General features: G+C 55.0%; 1 protein-coding gene across 1 annotated transcript; it reads right to left on the reverse strand.

Annotated features, from left to right (window-relative positions):
* Positions 1-567: 567 nt before the first annotated feature.
* IGLON5 (IgLON family member 5) lies at positions 568-18511 on the reverse strand. The gene is made up of 8 exons (XM_017876459.1): positions 18425-18511; positions 8454-8532; positions 7046-7278; positions 5444-5563; positions 4015-4149; positions 3713-3833; positions 3026-3180; positions 568-2225 (listed from the first exon to the last, which is right to left on the reverse strand). The coding sequence occupies exons 1-8, from the start codon at positions 18501-18503 to the stop codon at positions 2137-2139; spliced, it is 1011 nt and encodes a 336-aa protein (XP_017731948.1). The 5' UTR covers positions 18504-18511; the 3' UTR covers positions 568-2136.
* Between the last annotated feature and the right edge of the window lie 15 nt (positions 18512-18526).

The following is an 18526-nucleotide window of genomic DNA, read 5'->3' on the forward strand; positions in this document are numbered from 1 at the left end:
GTTCTTTTTTATTACTAGAGATAGAAAATCCAGTGCAAATTGGTTTAAATATACAGGGGACTTTATTGCTTATACAAGTGAAGATGGGCATCAGTTAAGTGTTGATCTAGCTGCTCAAATGATATCATCATGGACTCAGTTTCTCTAAGGTTTCCACTCTGCACTTCAGTGTTCCTATCATTCTCAGGCTCCATATGCAGCCCTCCCCACCACTGCTATCCCCACAGACCCAAGATCTCTCCATGTGATGGAGAAAAGCAACCCTACAGATGTAGACCTCACATCACGGAGCCACAATATCCAGCAGAAAAGCATCTCTTCTTGGGAATCCATTCGCGTTCTCATTAGCCTTACTAGGTCACGTGCCCATCTCCAAGCCAATCACGAAATGGGCTATGCTGAGCGGCTTAGGCCAATCACAGGGCACCTCTGTAATGAGTCCATTCCAAGTCTACCAATGAGAAAGCAGGTGGTAGGAATGATGCTGGAAAGGCACCACCAGTTGACTGCTACCTTTTGCCCTTCATTAACTCTAATCCTTAATGACATTGACACCTGCAGGCAGACTTTGGAAAAAGGCGTTTATTGGTGTGGTGGTCTCAACACTCCCCATGAATTGGAACACACGGCCCCCAGGGCCCCCCACCCCCTCCCTAGTATCCCTCCGCCGTCCCACCCCATCCCCTGGACCCTGGGAATGGAAGACAATGTGGGATGGGGCCCATGCCCCCGTCTGAGGTACAGTCACTGCGCCTTGCCCTCTCCTCTTCTCCACCAGACTCTGGGTGGTGTGGTTTGGGGTGGGTGTTTATATAGAGGGTCTCCTGGGAGTCGGAATTGGTGACATGTCATCTTTGTCTGGGCTCAGGATGTCTGTGTGATGCCTCTCTGTCCCCCACTTTGTGTGGTGTGGTGTACCAGGGTGGAGTATTCCTGCAATCAGAGCTGAGGCTGCAGCCTCTCAGCGTCCCTTCCTGACAACAGATGCCTACCCAGGGGGAAATACAGCGAGTCACCAGCTACAGGACAGCTGCAGCCAGGGTGCTATTGCTGGTCACAGTCGCTGGTGTGTGTGTGTGTGTGTGTGTGTGTGTGTGTGGTGTGTCTGAGTGTGTGTGAGGGCGGTCAGGTAGCCTTTGGGAGGTACAGTTGGTGGAGAGGCCAGGAAGTGATAGACCAGCAAGCCTACACCTGTGGGCCAGCTGCAACGGCCCCAAGGGCAGCTGGCTGGTGCCACAGGTGGGGAAATCAAGGCCAAGGGGAGTGGTGGCGGGGGTAGGGCAAAGCACTGAAACAGACAGGTGACTCCTGCCACCAGTCTGACAGTTGGATGGAAGCACCGATTGGCCCAGGAGGGGGCCAGAAAATCCAAGGTAGGGAGGGACAGGAAAAGTGGGAAGGTCTCAGGCCACTGAGCCAGCGATGGGGCCTCTGGCTACAGGAAGCTGGTGGTTGACGGCAGGGAAGCCCAGAGCCCAGATGGAGGTCCCCCACTTACTCACAAAGGCTGAATGACAGCTTGACAGGTGAGTGCGACACCCCTCCCCACTCCCAACCTGCCAGGAGTTGCCCTTTCGACAAGGGGAGAGTCAGTGTGCGTGCATATATTGGGCAAGCAGGGAGCCTGGTAAGCCTCTCTTCACAGCTTCCACTGCAGAGCCTCATACCTACCTCCAGTCAGAGGTGAGAGGCAGTAGGGTTGGGGACAGTGGACATGGGGTTTTGGGGTGGGAGGACGGCTGAGTCCCCTCCCCAGCCCACCCACCCACACACACAGAGACACAGACACCTACACACGCATGCAGGCTCACACTCACACACCCACACCCACACGAGCCAGTTGACAGCCTGAGCTAAGAGAGAGGGGTATGGGGTGGTGGGAGTGGGTCACAATCGGAAACGTGAACGGGTGGCGAGAATGGCTGTAGAAAGATGCATAATTTTGCGTTATCCCTCACAGTGATGGGTTCTCTAAAGATCTTTCTTCCTCTGCCTCCTCCTCTGTCTCCTCTTCTCTTCTTCCTTGGTGGCCGAGAGCTCTTCTGCCCCCACGAGACCCATGGCTCTTGCTCCCCCTTTTCTCTCACTCTTGGCCTGAGGCCCCTGCAGGGGGAGGCGAGCTCCACTGGGTTGCGCCTACATTCTCCACCACAGCCAGCCCAGGGCGGAGAGGAGGGCCAGGGGCCCTGGGGGCCTCGGGGCTGAGTTCTCCAGGGATCCTGGGCCTGGGGGAAGAGAAGAGGTCATGGAGGGAGGGCTGAGAGTCGGGGACCCCATGTGTGTCTCTCCAGGAGCCCTGTCTCTTCTGAGCCCACCTCTTTAGGGGTCTTTCTGGATCTCTCGTTGGGTGTGCCTGCTTTTCTGATTTTTTTTTTTTTTTTTTTTTTTTTTTTTTTGAGACGGAGTCTTGCTGTCACCCAGGCGCAATCTCGGCTCACGGTAACCTCTGCCCCCCAGGTTCAAGCAATCCTCTTGCCTCAGCATCCTGAATAGCTAGGACTACAGGTGCCCATCACTACGCCTGGCTAATTTTTGTATTATTATTTTTCTTTTTTTTTTTAGTAGAGACAGGGTTTCACCACGTTGGCCAGGCTGGTCTCGAATTCCTGACTTCAGGTGATCCACCCGCCTCAGCCTCCCAAAGTGCTGGGATTTACACGCGTGAGCCACCGCGCCCGGCCTCCAAAATTATTTTTTGTTTGTATGTGTTTGCTTGTTTATCTACATGTCCACTTGTTTATTGCTTTTCTACTCCTACCAGACTATAAGCTCTGCGAATCCCCAAACCTTGTTTCTTTTGTTCACAGCTATGTCCCCCACGCCCAACCCTTAGCTGGCGCTCAATGAATATTAATTGCGTGGATCGGTTTCTTATTCGCATTGCTTTTCAGTCTTAGCGTCCGTCTCCCAAGTTCAGGACCAGCCTGAGGGGCGGTCCCGGCGTCTCCACCTCCCTAGCCCCGCCCCTGCCCCGCCGACCTGCCCCGCCCCGCCCCGCCCTGCCCCGCCCCGCGCGAAGACGCACGCAGGAGCCGCATGGAGGCGCTGGACGCTCCCAGCCGGTTGGCGGCGCGACACGTGTAGTTGCCGTAATGCCGGGCGCTCACGTTGGCAAAGAGAAGCATCGAGCGGGTGCGCTCCGTCTGCACCTTCAGGCCCTCAGCCGTGCCGCTGCTCAGCCTGCCAGGGATCTGGGTCAGAGGCCCGGCCGCAGCGCCCAGCCAGGCCCGCCCCCCGACTCTCAGGCTCCTCTGTTCCCGGAGACCCAGCATTCTGCCCCCTACCCCACTGACCCATCCCCTCGGGTTCTAGCACCTCATGGACCCCGGGTCACTCCCACCGCCGCCGCCCTTCTCCAGGCACCCTGGCCTCTCACGGACCCTGGACTCCCCCGTGGTGCACCCCTAGTCGTTAGGGACTCCCTCTGCTGGTCCCCTAAACCTTGCCCGAGAGATCCTCAGCATTGACCCCCGACCCCTGGCCAGCTCCCTGAAAAGTCCAGGGAGACGGGGCTCCAGCATTCATCATCCTGGGGCCCAAGCTTGTTTCCGAAGGCTGGACAGATCCCATCACCCAGAAGCTGGACGCCCCATTTCCGGGACCCAGAGCTCTGCTGCCTTCCCCCGCCCGGCTCCGTCCCCCTGCCTCACAATCCAAGGGACCAAGGACCTCCCCGTCCCGCTCCCACGGCCCCCCTCAGTGCTGTCCTCACAGTCTGTCATCCTTGTACCACTGGAAATCCGCGGGGGGCACCGCCATGGCTTCGCAGCGCAGGAGGGCGGCTCGGCCCAGCGCGGTGCGGGCGCTGGTCACGTCCGTGATGGTCGGAGGATCTGGCGAGGGGTGAGGGTCAGCGAATTCTCCAAGCCGTGTGGGGACGGAAGGGGTCCCGCCCCCAGCCCCCGCCTCCCTCAGGCCCGGAAGTCTCGCCCCCGCTTCCTCCTCCCTCAGACCCTTCCTCCCCAGGGACTCGGGGTCCGCCACCCTTTCGTGCCCAGTCCCAGGGGGGCTCACAGTTGACTGTGACCAGCACGCGGCGGCTGTCGGGCGCCGAGTTAACCCCGTTGTGAGTCACGCACTCATACTCCCCGGCCTGGCCCCGCTGGATGTCAGAGATCTCCAGGATCTCTCCCTCCGAGGTGAAGCCATCTGTGGGGGGAAGGAGGAGGAGGGGGCGGGGCCGGACACAAACACTTAACACGGGACAACACGGGCACAACACGGACACACATCAGCGGGGCGGGCACGGCAAGGCCTGGAGTGCCCGGGTCAATGGGGGGGGGCTGTGGGGAGGGGCTGCGGGGCCAGGGGGCCTGGGATCTCTCCAGCTCGGGGTTGGGGAAGGAGCGAGGGTCTGGGACTCAGTTCCTGGAGCCCAATGGGGTGGGTTAGAGAATCTAAGGGTTCGGGAGATCCCTCCAGGAATCTGACTCGGATCATGGGGCTACGTGGGGAGGACCCCAATGGGGAGGGGGATCCCAGGATGTTAGGTCTCAGAAGGATCTAGCAAATACAGAGCCAGTGGGGCACAGTCCCTCATTCTGGGATCTGGTTCATGGGGTCTAGGGAATCAGGATCTGGTGATTGGGATCAGCAATCCAAGTATATGGGGGTCTCATAACACAGCAGCAGTCTCAGAAGACCCTTTGGGACTTAGGGCACCCAGAGATCCCAGATCTCAAGACCAGGATCATGGGGCTCAGATGACCCAGTGGGGTAAGGTCCAGGGATTCAGAATGGTCATGGGATCTAGTGATTGGTACCATGAGTCTTCAAAGACCCTGAGAATGAAGATCCAGGGATCTGGGATCTGGTGGTGGAGATCCACATAAAAGGGCTGGCGGGTGATGTCTCGGACCTGGACTGTCATATACGGGCACCCTGGCGCTGTTTGTGGGTAGCCTTGAGCACTGGTTCTTGGGGCTTGTGGAGGGGGAGGGAGCTTTGGATTCAGCAGGTCTTGGATGGAGCCTGGGAAAGTGCATTCCTGGCAAGTTCCCAAGGGATGCTGATGCTTCAGGTCTGGGGTCCACACCATGAGGCCCGCTGGGCTAAAGTGTCCAGCAGAAGAAAGGCAGAGATGTACGCAGGACCGCTGGTGCAGCCTGGCTTAGGGCATCTAGCAGCAGGGGATCTTAGCCCAGGAGAATGCTGTGAACGCGTGGGGAGACGTCGGGGACATTGGGGTTGGGGAAGTGGAGCAGGCTGGGGTTTGGCAAGTGACGCAGAAGCAGTGACCCAGGCCTAGGATGGCAGGTGGAAAGCCAGTGGTGAAGCTCTTCGGTCTGGGGTCTGCGGATGAAATAACTGGAAGCAGGGTGGGAGGGGAAGCCAAGGGGCCAGAGAGAAGGGGACTCGGGAAACTAGCTAGGGATATGGGGAAAGGAGGGGCCCAGACTGCGCAGTGGGGGACGGGGCTTTTGACCTGGCATGGGGTCCTCACCTCGGAGCTGTCTCCAGGTGACCGTGGGCTCTGGCCGTCCCACGGCCAGGCAAAGCAGGTTCACATTGCCCCCCTCATTCACCGTCACAGGCGACGAGATGTTCACAATGCGGGCAGGGACTGTGGGCAGGGGGAGAGGCTGAATATGGATGCCCAGGAATCCAGGCCCCTAGCCCTTTCTCCTTCAGACCCAGGAGTCCAGGCCCCCAGGCCCTCCTCCCTCAGGCCCAGGAGTCCGAAGCCCCTCCTCCCTCAGGCCCAGGAGTTCAGACCCCCATTTCCTCTTCCTTCAGACCCAAGAGTCCAGTTCCCCAGCCCCTCCTCCCTCAGACCCAGGAGTCTCTGTCCTTTTCTCTGGACCCTCTGTCTGGGCCTGGCATCTTCTTGTTCTTGTCTCTATTCTCTCTCCACCTTCATCCTAACTTGGTTTCTCCATCTTGGGGTCTGAATTCCTCTCCCTTTCTCTATTTGTATTTATTATTATTTTAAATTAATTTATTTAACAAATACCCACATGGGACTTTCTGTGTAACAGATTCTATTCTAAGTGCTTTACCAAAATCCACTGATCAGATGCTCACTACCAGCCTCTGGGGTGGATGTTACTGTATTTCATCAATTCTAAGACATATCTGTGCTTTCTGCCCCCCCTCCCATTTGAACATTTCTCCAAGCAAGATGGCCCTCGAGATAGGATGCCAGGGTATCACTGGCAGTGTTTTGTTTTCTTTTTTCTTTTCTAGCAGGCCATAAAATAAAAGTAGCTCTTCCGATTGACGATGTCTGGGATTTATGCCAGCACCATCCCCATTTTGCAAAGGAGGAGTCCCAGGCCTCTCCTCCTGCTCAGGGTCCCTGGGCTGGTGGACGGTGGCACTGAGGTTGGAACCCAGGCAGTCTGGCTCCAGAGTTGGAGCTTGCCAGGATCCCGCTGGGTTCTCTCTGTCTCCAGTTCCCATCTCCCCAGGTGTTCCCTGCTCTCCACCATTTCGGATGGCTCAGGAGGCAGGCTCCTGACGGCTCTCCGCATCTCTCCCTCTGCCTCCTGCCTTACTGTGGAGCTCTCCAGACCCATCTTTCCTGCTCTGGATCTGACACTTCCAGCCTCTTGGGACTTCCCTCTGCACACTTGGTTCATTTTCTCGCCTGGCCCTGAACACACTGTTTCTTTTCTGGTCTTAGCCCTGTGCCCAGCCAAAGGCGTCAGCTCAGACGTCATGTCTGGGAAGTCCTCTCTGAGCCTCTCCTTAGAAAATCAGCTCCCAAGGTGTGGGGACAGCCTGCCTTGTTCTGTAGCCCCAGTGCCTAGATCAGTGCTTGCACAGAGCAGGCACTCCAGGAATGGGGCTGAGCAAATGAACGTGGTCTTCCCCCAAGCACCCCTCATCCCTGTAGCCCTCCTGCCCTAGAAGCGATCGTGCTGATGTGTCATCGTCTGTGTGACTGGCCCCTTCTGCTGGGCTGAAATCCCCAAGGGCAAGGCTCTGTCCGTCGTTCTCTCTATGTATCCCTGGGGTTGGGGAACGTGGTATCTGTCATCATGCCTCGTCTCCCCAATGCTCTCTACCCGTCCACCCAGCCAGGCCCCGGCTGAGGGCTCACCATGGACAATGAGGTAGACCTGAGTGGTGTACGGCTGGTGGCGGGTCTGGAAGGAGCAGGTGTAGAGGCCCTCGTCGCCGAGCCCCACTTCGGTGATGAGGATGGAGAACTCCTCGGGGGTGTTTATGAGCAGCCGCACCCGCGGGTCGCTGGTCCAGCGGTCATTGCCGGCGTACAGGATGTTGGAGCGGTTCAGCCAGGCCACGCGGGTCACATGCTCGTCGATGAAGCAGCTGCAGGGAGCAGGAGAGTGGGAAGGTTTTTCTCCACCCACCCAGCCTGAGCCTTCCCCCACCGAGGGGGTGGATGGGAGAGGGAGGCCACCGCATCTCCAGGTCCCACCACAGCCCTGTGAGGCGGATGCTGCTGTGCCCACCGTACAGCTGGGGATAAGCTGAGCCTCAGGGAGGGAAAGCTGTGAGCCCAAGTGCAGAACGGAACAATAGCTCATGGTCATTGAATGATCGTGTGTGTCAGAGATACAAAGAGGGAGAACAGAGAATCTGGGAGAGAGGAATAGAGATGCAGAAGGAAGAAGAAAGAGACCGAGAGAGAGGGACAGAGACCCAGAGAGAGGGACAGAGACCCAGAGACAGAGAGGGACAGAGATCCAGCAAGAGAGACAGCCCCAGAGACAGAGGGAGACAGAGACCCAGAGAGAGAGAAAGACAGAGAGAGACCTACAGAGACCCAGAGAGAGGGGGACAGAGACCAAAGAGGGGGACAGAGACCCAGAGAGAGGGGGACAGAGACCAGAGAAGGGGACAGAGACCCAGAGAGAGGGGACAGAGACCAGAGAGGGGGACAGAGACCCAGAGAGAGGGGACAGAGACACACACAGAGAGAGAGGCAGAGACCCAGAGAGAGGGAGACAGAGATCCAGAGAGAGGGGGACAGAGATCCAGAGAGAGGGGGACAGAGACACACACACACACAGAGAAACCAGAGAGAGAGGGACAGAGACCCAGAGACAGAGGGGGACAGAGACCCAGAGACAGAGTGGGACAGAGACCCAGAGAGAGAGAGAGAGAAAGAGACGTGGAGAGAGGGAACAGAGACCAGAGGAGAGGTGAGGAGAGGTGACGACTTGGGGAAACAGTGACCCGGGCTGTCATGTTTTAAGCAGTCATAGTATGTCACGCTCTCTAAGCATGGTGTGTGCGTCCTGAATCCTCACAATAACCCAGTGGTAGTTCACCGTCTCTCCGCCCCGTTGACAGATGGGGACACTGAAGCCAAGGGGGAGCCAGCTCATAGGGGGCTGAGGGGGAACGTGGAGCCCAAGTCTTCCCATCCCAGGCTGTTCCTGTAACCAGGATCCCCAGCCAGGAAGATGAAGGTCCAAAGGTGAACGGGCAGGACTGCATGGCTCCATGAGATCTGAGTCCCCACCCACCGAGGGAGGTACCTGAGGGTGGCGTTGTCACCTTCACACACCGTGTAGTTGTCGGCAGGAGAGTTGAACTCCAGGCTCTGGGAGAGCAGCCCTGTGGAAGGTGGGGGTGGCTCAGCCTTGGCAGCTCAGGCAGGGCCTGGGCATGGCAGCACCTGCACACATGTGCACACGCACGTCCTTGTGGACAAAGACATCTCCTGCACGCGCTGCCACACACATGCACTGATGTTTTCAGAGATACACACACAGCAGACACAATCAGAGCAGCCACATGCAACATGTGTCTTCCCATGAGGCCACACGGACTCACAGACTCAGATGGGTAGGCGCCCATGGACACACAAACCTACACACCTCCAGAGATTCAGAGACAATCGCAGTACACAAACACACATATACAGATACACACAGATGCATGTGTACACAGACACACATATATATACAGAAACACGTGTACAAACACATACATGCAGACACTTGTACACATAAGACACACAGACACATATACACAGACACAGATACCTGTGTACACAGAACACATACATTCACAGATATAGAGTACAGTGACACCATACCACCAATATTGAGCAGATTAAAACCAATTACATAGATTACGGGCTGGGCGAGGTGGCTCCAACCTGTAATCTAAGCAATTGGAGGCTGAGGCGGGAGTATCACCTGAGACCAGGGGGGAGTTCGAGACCAGGCCTGGTCAACATGGTGAAGCCCCCCAGCTCTACTAAAATACAAAAAACTTAGCCCAGGTATGGTGGCGGCGCCTGTAATTCCCGCTACTTCGGGAGGGCTGAGGCCAGGGAGTATCACTTGAACTGGGACGCAGAGGGTTGCAGTTGAGCCAACATCCACCGCCCATGCCACTTTACAGTCTCACCAACGAGTGAAACTCAGTCATCAAAAAAAAAAACCCAACAATTATATAGATTGCATATACATATTGCAGGATGTGTACACACATTCCACACCACCCGTCTATAACCCACGACATATGTACACAGGCACATCAACACACCAGATACTTAGTACACAGAATACCACAGCACAGATACATGTATACACCACATACATACCAAAACACAGTATAGGGGGCACACAAAACATTCACAGGTACAGCGTACAAGAACACACATGTACCCACACACAGATAAGCGTTATAGGTAGTATGCATACACCCCGAAACACACATATATACATGAATCACACAAATTATCTTCACCACAGGCCCAACAAGTAACACAGATGACAACATACATTAACTCCAGGAAATGCACCAAGAACATACGCATAAAACCAGATGCATGTACGATAACTCAAACACATTATGGTACACAGACCATGCAGACACACAAATTATCATGTACACACAGAGATCCACATGTGTACATGCTCAGACACACATCCGTCACAGATGCACAAATACACCCTCACACACACGAACCTTCGCAGACACACACATCTACACAGGCACACTGTGTGCCCAAGCTTGTCAGGGCATGCTTGCAGGTGTGAGCCCATGCCCACTCGCACACTTCAGCACAGCAGGCAGGCCCCATCACCCCCACGCAGTCATCTCTCTGTAGACCGTGGCCTGCGGGCTGGACCAGGGCCAGGGAGTGGGGGCTGGGCATGCGGAGGCGGTGGAGCTGGCACCAGGCAGAGAGGGAGGAAGGCCGGCTGGATGACCTTGGACTCCTGGAGCGGGAGGGGCCTGCGCGGGGCTGCCCTGCCCCCAGCCCAGGCGAAGAGCTAATTAATCTAATGAATTAATGGCCCGTGCTGCCCCAAGGACTCCCGGGGGCCCTCTCCATCAGCAGCCCTACAGGATGGGGCCAGGACAGAGCCAGGTGCAGTGGGCTGGCCAGGCTCTGGGGCTTGGGGCTGGGCCCTGCAGCCCGTCACCCTGGGCTCCCTCATGCCAGAGTCACTGCTGGGATTTGAAGAGAATGGTGAGAGGGGGCTCACCCTCCCTGAGCTAAACACAGTGAACACTGCTACATACAGCCCTGGGAACAACAGGAGACTGCTCGGGGATGGATGATGGACGCACGCGCGCATGCACACACACACACACACACACACACACACACGTACACACAGAGGCTTGGACAAGGCACGGAGACCTCTCTAGGCCTAGAAAGAGTCCCCACACTTGCTATGTCCTTACCCAGACAGGTACACACACAGTCATACAGACACAAAACAGCTTCAGCTACACCCATACCCACACACACAAACACATACAGTCACACGCATACACACACAGGAGACAGTCCCACTCTCTCAGTCACATGCATGGCTGTGGACCCACTCAGAGGGACAGGTGCATATATACAGTGACGCTGACATGCCCAGCTCCACACAGGCACCCAGCAACAGGTCAGCTAGAAAGGAGGATCTGTCCCAGGAGCGCTCATATTGTCACATTCAGTCAAAAGGGTCGGTCCCAGGCCAAGCAACTGCTGCACCCTGAGTCACCCCATCATATACAATAGTTCCCACATGGTTCTATCGACATCAACAGCCCCACGCATGGCTGCAAAGTTCACACACAATTCCATCCCTACATACCACACACACACACACACGCTTACTAACCTAACTGGGTACACAGACACCACTGGCACGAGCACCACGATTCCCCTCCCACTTTGCACTTTGGAAGGCCCTGAGTCAGACGCACACGAAGCTACGCCCCGTGTAACAAGACGACGACACTGTGACATCCCCTCAAGCACAAAGGGGCCACACTGGGCCAAGAATCAGGTCATGTTGTCCCCTGTGATCAGATCACACACGGCTGGACGCACACACACACACATGCACACACAGGGAAAATTGCAAAGTCACCAACAAAAACCTGGACCGAACAACGGGTAGTGCCACATTCAGTGCGGCCAAAGAGTCACATGTACGCACCAAGATCCCTTCCCAGGCTGGTGAAGACAGACAGACTCGTACCCTGCCCTATCCCCCAGACACAAACAGGATTTGCCATGCTGCTGCTGACCCACCTTCTGGGCCAGGGTTCCTCAGCCTCAGCATGGCTGACATTTGGGGCCAGACTGTCCTGTGCAACATAGGAGGTCAGCAGCATCTCGCTTCTGATCTGGATCCATTTGATGCCAATAGCTCCCCCTACCCCACCAAAAAATGCCTCCAGACATTGCCAGATGCCCCATAAGAGACTAAATCACACCCCCACTTCCCTGTTGAGAGTCATTGTCCTGCAGGAACCAAGAAGGGGAAGAGGGAGCTGTCCAAGGTGCCTACCCTAAGGTTCAGGGGCTCCAGGGCTCCTGAACTCAGCCACTGATTGAAGCAGGTGCTGCTCCCATGAGTTGAGCCCACACACCAGTCCAGGCTTCTTGGGGCTTTATCTTTTATTTCTATTTTTATTTTGAGACAGAGTCTCGCTCTGTTGTCCAGACTGGAGTGCAGTGGTATGATCATGGCTCACCACAGCCTCAACCTTCCCAGTATAAGCAATCCTCCCACCTCAGCTTCCCGAGCAGCTGGGACTACAGGCGTGCACCACCACACCTGGCTACTTTTTTTTCTTTTCTTTTTAAAGAGATAAGGTCTTGCCATGTTGCCCAGGCTGGTTTTGAACTCCTGGGCTCAAGCCATCCTCCCACCTCAGCCTCTCAAAATGTTGGTATTACAGGTATGAGCCAGAGTGCCTGGCCAGGGCTTTATTATCTGGTCACTGGGGTGGTAAGTGGACCCTGCAGGGAAGGCAGGACTCCGGGTGCCTCAGGACTTTACTATTTGGTCTCTGGGGATTGTCCATTGCACTCTGATGATCGTCTGTGTCTGGCCTCCCTATCAGACTAAAAGTTTCTTGGGGGTAAAACTTGGTTCTGACTCAAGTCTGTGTCCCCAGCATCTTCCAGCACTGGGCCTGGCCCACCAGAGGCCTTGGGAAACATTTGTTGAATGGATGAATATAAATGGATGCCTGCGACACTCTTCAACTCTTGAACTCCTCCTCATTCTTCAGGACCCCAGTGCAAATGTCCCTTGCCCCAGGAGGACCTTTCTGACTGTTCAAGGCAGAGCCCCCACACCTTCTTCTGGGCACTGTTTGACTTAGCTGAGACAGAGATGAGGAGCTTTGTGAGGGGCTTGAATCTTAGCTGTGTTCCCCCAGGGTCGGGTCAACCTCAGAACTGGGAAGTGTTTGTGGAAAGGGCATGGATGGTCCTCAAGAGACCAGATAATAAATCCCTGAGGAGCTTGAGTTGGAAGGTCAAATGTCTATCCCACCACTTCCTAGCTGGATGATCCAAACTCCTGGCCAGTGTGAGCTTCGGTTTCTCCAACTGTACAAGGTGAAAAATAGTAGTTCTTCCCCGCGAGGGTTTCTGTGAGGGATTCCGTGAGAATACGCAAGCAGAAGTGTTTAGCTCAGCTGTTGGCATTCGGAAAGAACCCAATACATGCTAGCGGTTCCTAACAGCACCTTCTTTTTTAGGAATCATCTATTGCTATCCCTGGCTTGGCAAAGGTCTCCCTAGTTGCTCCACTCAGGGGAGCCTGGAAGGCAGGGCTGTATCTGGGCTGTCAATTGCTCTGAGTCATTGACTCCCAGGCAGACACCCTGGTAAGCATCTACTGATAAAACCAACCCTGCATAACCAGGGGGCCCAGGGAACGCAGTGTGGCTGTCAGGCAGCTGGGTTCAAGTCCCAGCTCTGTCACTGAGCCACACAAGTTACTTCACCTCTCTGGGACTCAGTTTCCCCATCTGAAATGGAAATGATAATCATGCCTTCCTCATTGGGTTGTGGGGAGGATTACAAGAGGTAATCCAAGTAAAGGTTCTAGTGCAGTGCCTGCCAGTTAAGTGCTTGCAAACAGCCGTCTGTGAGGTGGCTGTTAGGGTGATTATGTGGCAGGCACCGGCCTGTGGCAAGGGAAGTGTCTGGCGGTGATCAGAGGGCTCACTTGGTCCCTGCCCTCATGAGATTTACAGTCCAGACTCACAGGCCTCATACCTGTTTGATAAACCTTGGAATGAAGGTGGTAGGCAGGTGACTTTTCTTAAGAGAGAAAGAGATCCCTAACAAGCTGAGTGACTTGGGTTGGGGATGAGAATCTTCTGCTGCCCTGCCAAGGAACTTAGGCAAAGCTAAGACCCTGCAATGGTTGGCAGGGGTCGGGAGGGTGACACACTGATTCCACAGTCTCAGAAGACACAGGTGGGAAACCTGGGACGTAGGGAGTGGCGGGGGGAGGGCATGAGACTGGGGCAGGGAGGAGGAGGTGCAGTTCTGGCTGAGAAAGGCTGTGAGAGGGGGCTGGGCCTGGTATGTCTGGCACCCAGGAGCCCCCAGAAGACTCCTCCTCCCTTTGCTGACCTCAGAGGTCTGAGGGTTGGCTGGGCATGGTGGCTCACGCCTGTAATGCAAGCACTTTGGGAGGCCAAGGAGGATGGATTGCCTGAGGTCAGGAGTTCGAGACTAGCCTGACCAATATGGTGAAAATAAAATACTAAAAATACAAAAATTAGCCGGGCATGGTGGCAAGCACCTGTAGTCCCAGCTACTCGGGAGGCTGAGGCAGGAGAATTGCTTGAACCCAGGATGCAGAGGTTCCAGTGAGCCGAGATCGTGCCACTGCACTCCAGGCTGGGTGACAGAGCGAGACTCCATCTCAAAAAAAACAAAAAAACAAAAACAAAAAAACAAGAAGAAATCTTAAGGCATTAGCATCACTGATGCCAGGAGAGTCCAGGAGTCCAGACACTGTGCCGAGAATCCTGAAACTAAACACACCTTTCCTTTCTCTTTTGTTTTTTTGAGACAGGGTACCGCTCTCTTACCCAGGCTGGAGTGCAGTGGCACCATCTCGGCTCACGGCAACCTCCACCTCCCAGCCTCAAGTGATTCTCCTGCCTCAGCCTCCTGAGTAGCTGGGACTACAGGCCCGTGCCACCACGCCTGGCTTTTTTTTTTTTTTTTTTTTTTTGAGATGGGGTTTCCCCATGTTGCTCAGGCTAGTCTTGAACTCTGGAGCTCAGGTGATTCACCTGCCTTGGCCTCCTGAAGTGCTGGGATTACAGGTGTGAGCCACTGCGCCCAGCGTGGACTTTCCTTTCTGTTGTTCCCACCTCAAGGTCTTGGCCTCTGCTGTCAACTTTGAAAGGTTGACTTCCCTATTCCTTCAGGTCTTAACTCCACTCTCCCCTGCTCAGAGATGGCTTCCTCAACCGCCTGAGCTTCAAAGGCCAAGTCACTTTTATCTTCTTTACATGACTCATCACTCTCTGAAATTACCTTTTATTTGTTTGTTTTTAGGTTTTGAGTTTGGCCTTTGATCTCTCTCCATCCCACTGATCTCTCTCCATCCCACTACGATCTAAGCTCCGTGAGGCCAGTGACTGCCTGGTTCACTCACCACCATATGTATATATCCAGTGTCTAGAATAGCGGCTCTGCTATATAAACCAACCAAGCACAGCCCATAAGATGAACCCGGAGCTCGGAGGTCCTGGGGAGAGCTAGCTAGCTGTCAGGGGCAGGGCTGGGACTCAAATCTAGGGCTCCTGCCCCCTCCTGACCATCATCACTCTGCCAGCTGCCCCAGAAGCAAGGGAACCACCCACCTCATTTGCTGCTGCAGAAGCTGCCATTTGATTTTGTTGAACTGTTTTAAAATACCACAATGTAGCTGCTTTTGTAAATAACTGTGTATATGTAAGGGGATGTGTGTGTGTTGGCATAAAAGAGTTAGAAAAAAATTGAAGATGGATGAATATTTTTGGATGCAAGGGAGGTATGGTTAAGTGGGAGAAGGCCGATTGCAGAGAAATGGGCTTGTTTCTATTTTGGGGGGAAAAAATCAACAAATCAACCAATCCATCACTTATGTTGACCGCTGTGTGTCGGGTCTGAGTCTCAGAAGTGAGAGAAAGCTATGGAAGGATGTGTTCCAGCCACAGACCGGTTCTCTCAAGATAGAGGTTGTGAAAGTGGTGGCGGGGCAGGAGCACAGTGGGGTTTGCCCTTATCAGAGGTGTACTGTTTTGTAGTGCATTACTCTTGCAACTTGGACAAGATCATGAATAAAAGAAGAGAGAAGATGCTAGTTTGCATATCTTACCATGAGCTTTTTTCCCAGACAGCTCAGACTGTCCATGGGTGGGTGGGGGTGTCTTCTGGCATCTCGTTCTGTCTCAACCCCACTCCATCCCCTCTTGTCCCCAGTTCTCAAATGGGGAACCTAAGACCAGAGGTGGGAAAAGACTTGACCAGGGTCACAGGCCACCTCCTGGCTCTGCCACAGCTTCCTGCCCCAGTCTAGCCCCATAATGATTTATGGGGACTTTAAGAATGAATGTAGGGGCCAGACAGTGACTCATGCCTGTAATCCCAGCACTTTGGGAGGCAGAGGCAGGCGGATCACCTGAGGTCAGGAGTTTGAAACCAGCCTGGCCAACATGGTGAAACCCTGTATCTACTAAAAGTACAAAAATTAGCCCAGCGTGGTGGCACACACCTGTAGTCCCAGTTACTTGACAGGCTGAGGGAGGAGAATCACTTGAACTTGGGAGGCAGAGGTTGCAGTGAGCCAAGATTATGCCACTATACTCCAGCCTGGGCGACAACAGCAAAACTCCGTCTCAAAAAAAAAAAAAAAAAAAAATAGTGAATGTGAAAAGTGGGAAGTTAGAGTGAGAGAGAGAAGGGGAGGGAGAGAGAGAAGAAACAGGAAAGTAGGGGAAAGGTCACAAAGGGTACAAGGAGGGGGGAAAGAAGAGGAGGAAGAAGACCTAAGGGCAAGGAGAGAAAGAAAGAAGAGGTGGCTGGTGCAGTGGCTCATGCCTATAATCCCAGCACTTTGAGAGGCCCAGGTGGGAGGATCACTTGAGGCCAGGAATTTGAAACTAGTCTGGGCAACATGGTGAGAATCCCATCTCTACAAATAATAATAATAATAATAATAATAATAATAATAAATTAGCCAGGTGTGGTGGCATGCATCTGTGGTCCCAGCTACTCCAGAGGCTGAGGTAACAGGATCGCTTGAGGCCAGGAAATTGAGGCTGCAGTGAGCTGTGTATGCTTGCACCACTGTACGCCAGCCTAGGTGAGAAAGTGAGACCCTGTCTCAAAAAAAAAAAAAGAAAAAGAAAAAGAAAGAATGAGAGAAGGAAGGAAGGAAGGAAGGAAGGGAGAGAGGAAGAAAGACAGAAAGAAAGAAAGACAGAAGGAAAGAAAGAAAGAAAGAAAGAAAGAAAGAAAGAAAGAAAGAAAGAAAGAAAGAAAGAAAGAAAGAAAAAGAAAAAGAAAGGAAGGAAGGAAGGAAGGAAGGAAGGAAGGAAGGAAGGAAGGAAGGAAGGAAGGGAAAGAAAGAAAAGTCAGAACAGGAAGGAAATGAATGACAGAAGGAAATGAGACAAGTGAATGAGGATTGAGGCACAAGTGAGGGAGCAGGCAAGAATCGAGAGACTGAATCAGGCAACGGGCAACAGTCTGAAAAGCAGAGAGAGACAGATGTGGAACTGTGCTGTCAGCAGCAGGGATGGAGCGACAATGACCCAGAGACAGAGGCAGGTGGAAAGTCAGCAGCGGATAACAGAGATGGGAAGGGATGGGAACCTCCAGAAATGGCAGAGACACAAAGACCTAAAGAGATGCATGACAGAGACAGAGACAGGTGGTCAGAAAGTCAAAGGGCAATTCAGACTGGTCAGGTGGCTGGGGGAGGACCAGCAAGGGACTGAGGCTCTGGCCCACTGGGTCCCCGTGTCCTGTGTGGATAGGGCTGTGTTTGTGTGACTGGTGTCTGCAGGTGCTGCTTCATGTGGGACGCTGTGACGGGGTTTCTGTGCGAGACTCGGTCTATGTGGGCGGCCTCCCTGAGACTCTTGGGGACTCTGTCGGGGCTCTTGGTTGTCCCTGGGACTCTGTTCAGGGGAGGGCCTGGGGGAATCCTCCAGAAGGTCTGAATTAACCCAGCTCCCTGCCCCACTGAGTGCCCACCTGCCTCCTGCCTCCTTGCACTCTCCTCCCTTTTCTTAGGGGGGATCTAGGAATCTCCTTGACCGCTCCCTGCCTGCCAGGCCCTACTGGGGAGACTCAAGGTCCAGGTACCTAACCTCAGGGCAGAAACCTGACCCAGGCCCTCTCCCCAACTGGGAGGGCCAGGGTTCGACCCTGCATTAACCCTTTCCTTCCCTCTGTCCTTTATCCGTCCGTCCATCGCTCTTCCACTGTTTAGCCCCAGGAACCCAGACATTCAATCAGAGCTTTGGAATCCAAGACCCCAGCCCAGCACCCCAACTTCCTGTATCTCCAGCTCCCCTCTCCCCCACATAACTGCAACCCCTCAAGTACCAACACTCTCTCAACCTAGATGACCCTGCTGGGGGATTTCAGGCCCTTCCCCTCTTTTCCTGACCCTGGGACGTAGGTCTCTGGACACCCTTGTCCCCTCCTCTTACTGACCCTGGGAAGACATCCATCCCCTGACCTCTGTCCCGAGATGCCTACCCCAGCCCCCGGCAAGGACCTACCTCTTCAGGGACCCTCTCCACGTACAGATGAAGACCCCCGAAAGGGCATTATCCCCTGCCCCCCACCCCAACTCAGTTCACAGATCCGCCGCGGGGACCCCGACTCCAGTGTCTGCCCCCTCCTCATCAGGAGCCGCAGACTCCGGCCCCCAGGCCAGGCTAGGTGTCTGCCACCCTCTTGCCTGCTGCGGGAAGCAGACCTCCACCCCTAGGCCCGCCTCCTGCCCCGGGACGCCGACCCCTGCCCCGGGGCGCGGACCCCCACGTCCGAGGTCCCCTGCCCAGCCAGGGGATGCAGACCCCGCCCCGGGCCCAGACCTCGGCGTCCCGGGGCCTTCCCCGCCGGCCCAGGGATGCAGCCCTCGACCCCCACCCCTGATCCCCCGATAACCCACCCAAGACCCTGGCGTCCCGGCCGAGCCCCCCGCTCCCGGCGCTGCGGTACCTCGGCTGATGACGGCCAAGCCGGCCAGGGCGGCGGCGGCGAGAAGCCGGAGCCGGGCCCCGGGCGCAGGGGGGGGCATCGCGGCAGAGGCGGCGCGGAGGG

This window comes from Rhinopithecus bieti, unplaced genomic scaffold, assembly GCF_001698545.2.
Source record: "Rhinopithecus bieti isolate Rb0 unplaced genomic scaffold, ASM169854v2 scaffold_10264, whole genome shotgun sequence".
In the NCBI taxonomy this organism is placed as follows: Eukaryota; Metazoa; Chordata; class Mammalia; order Primates; family Cercopithecidae; genus Rhinopithecus; species Rhinopithecus bieti.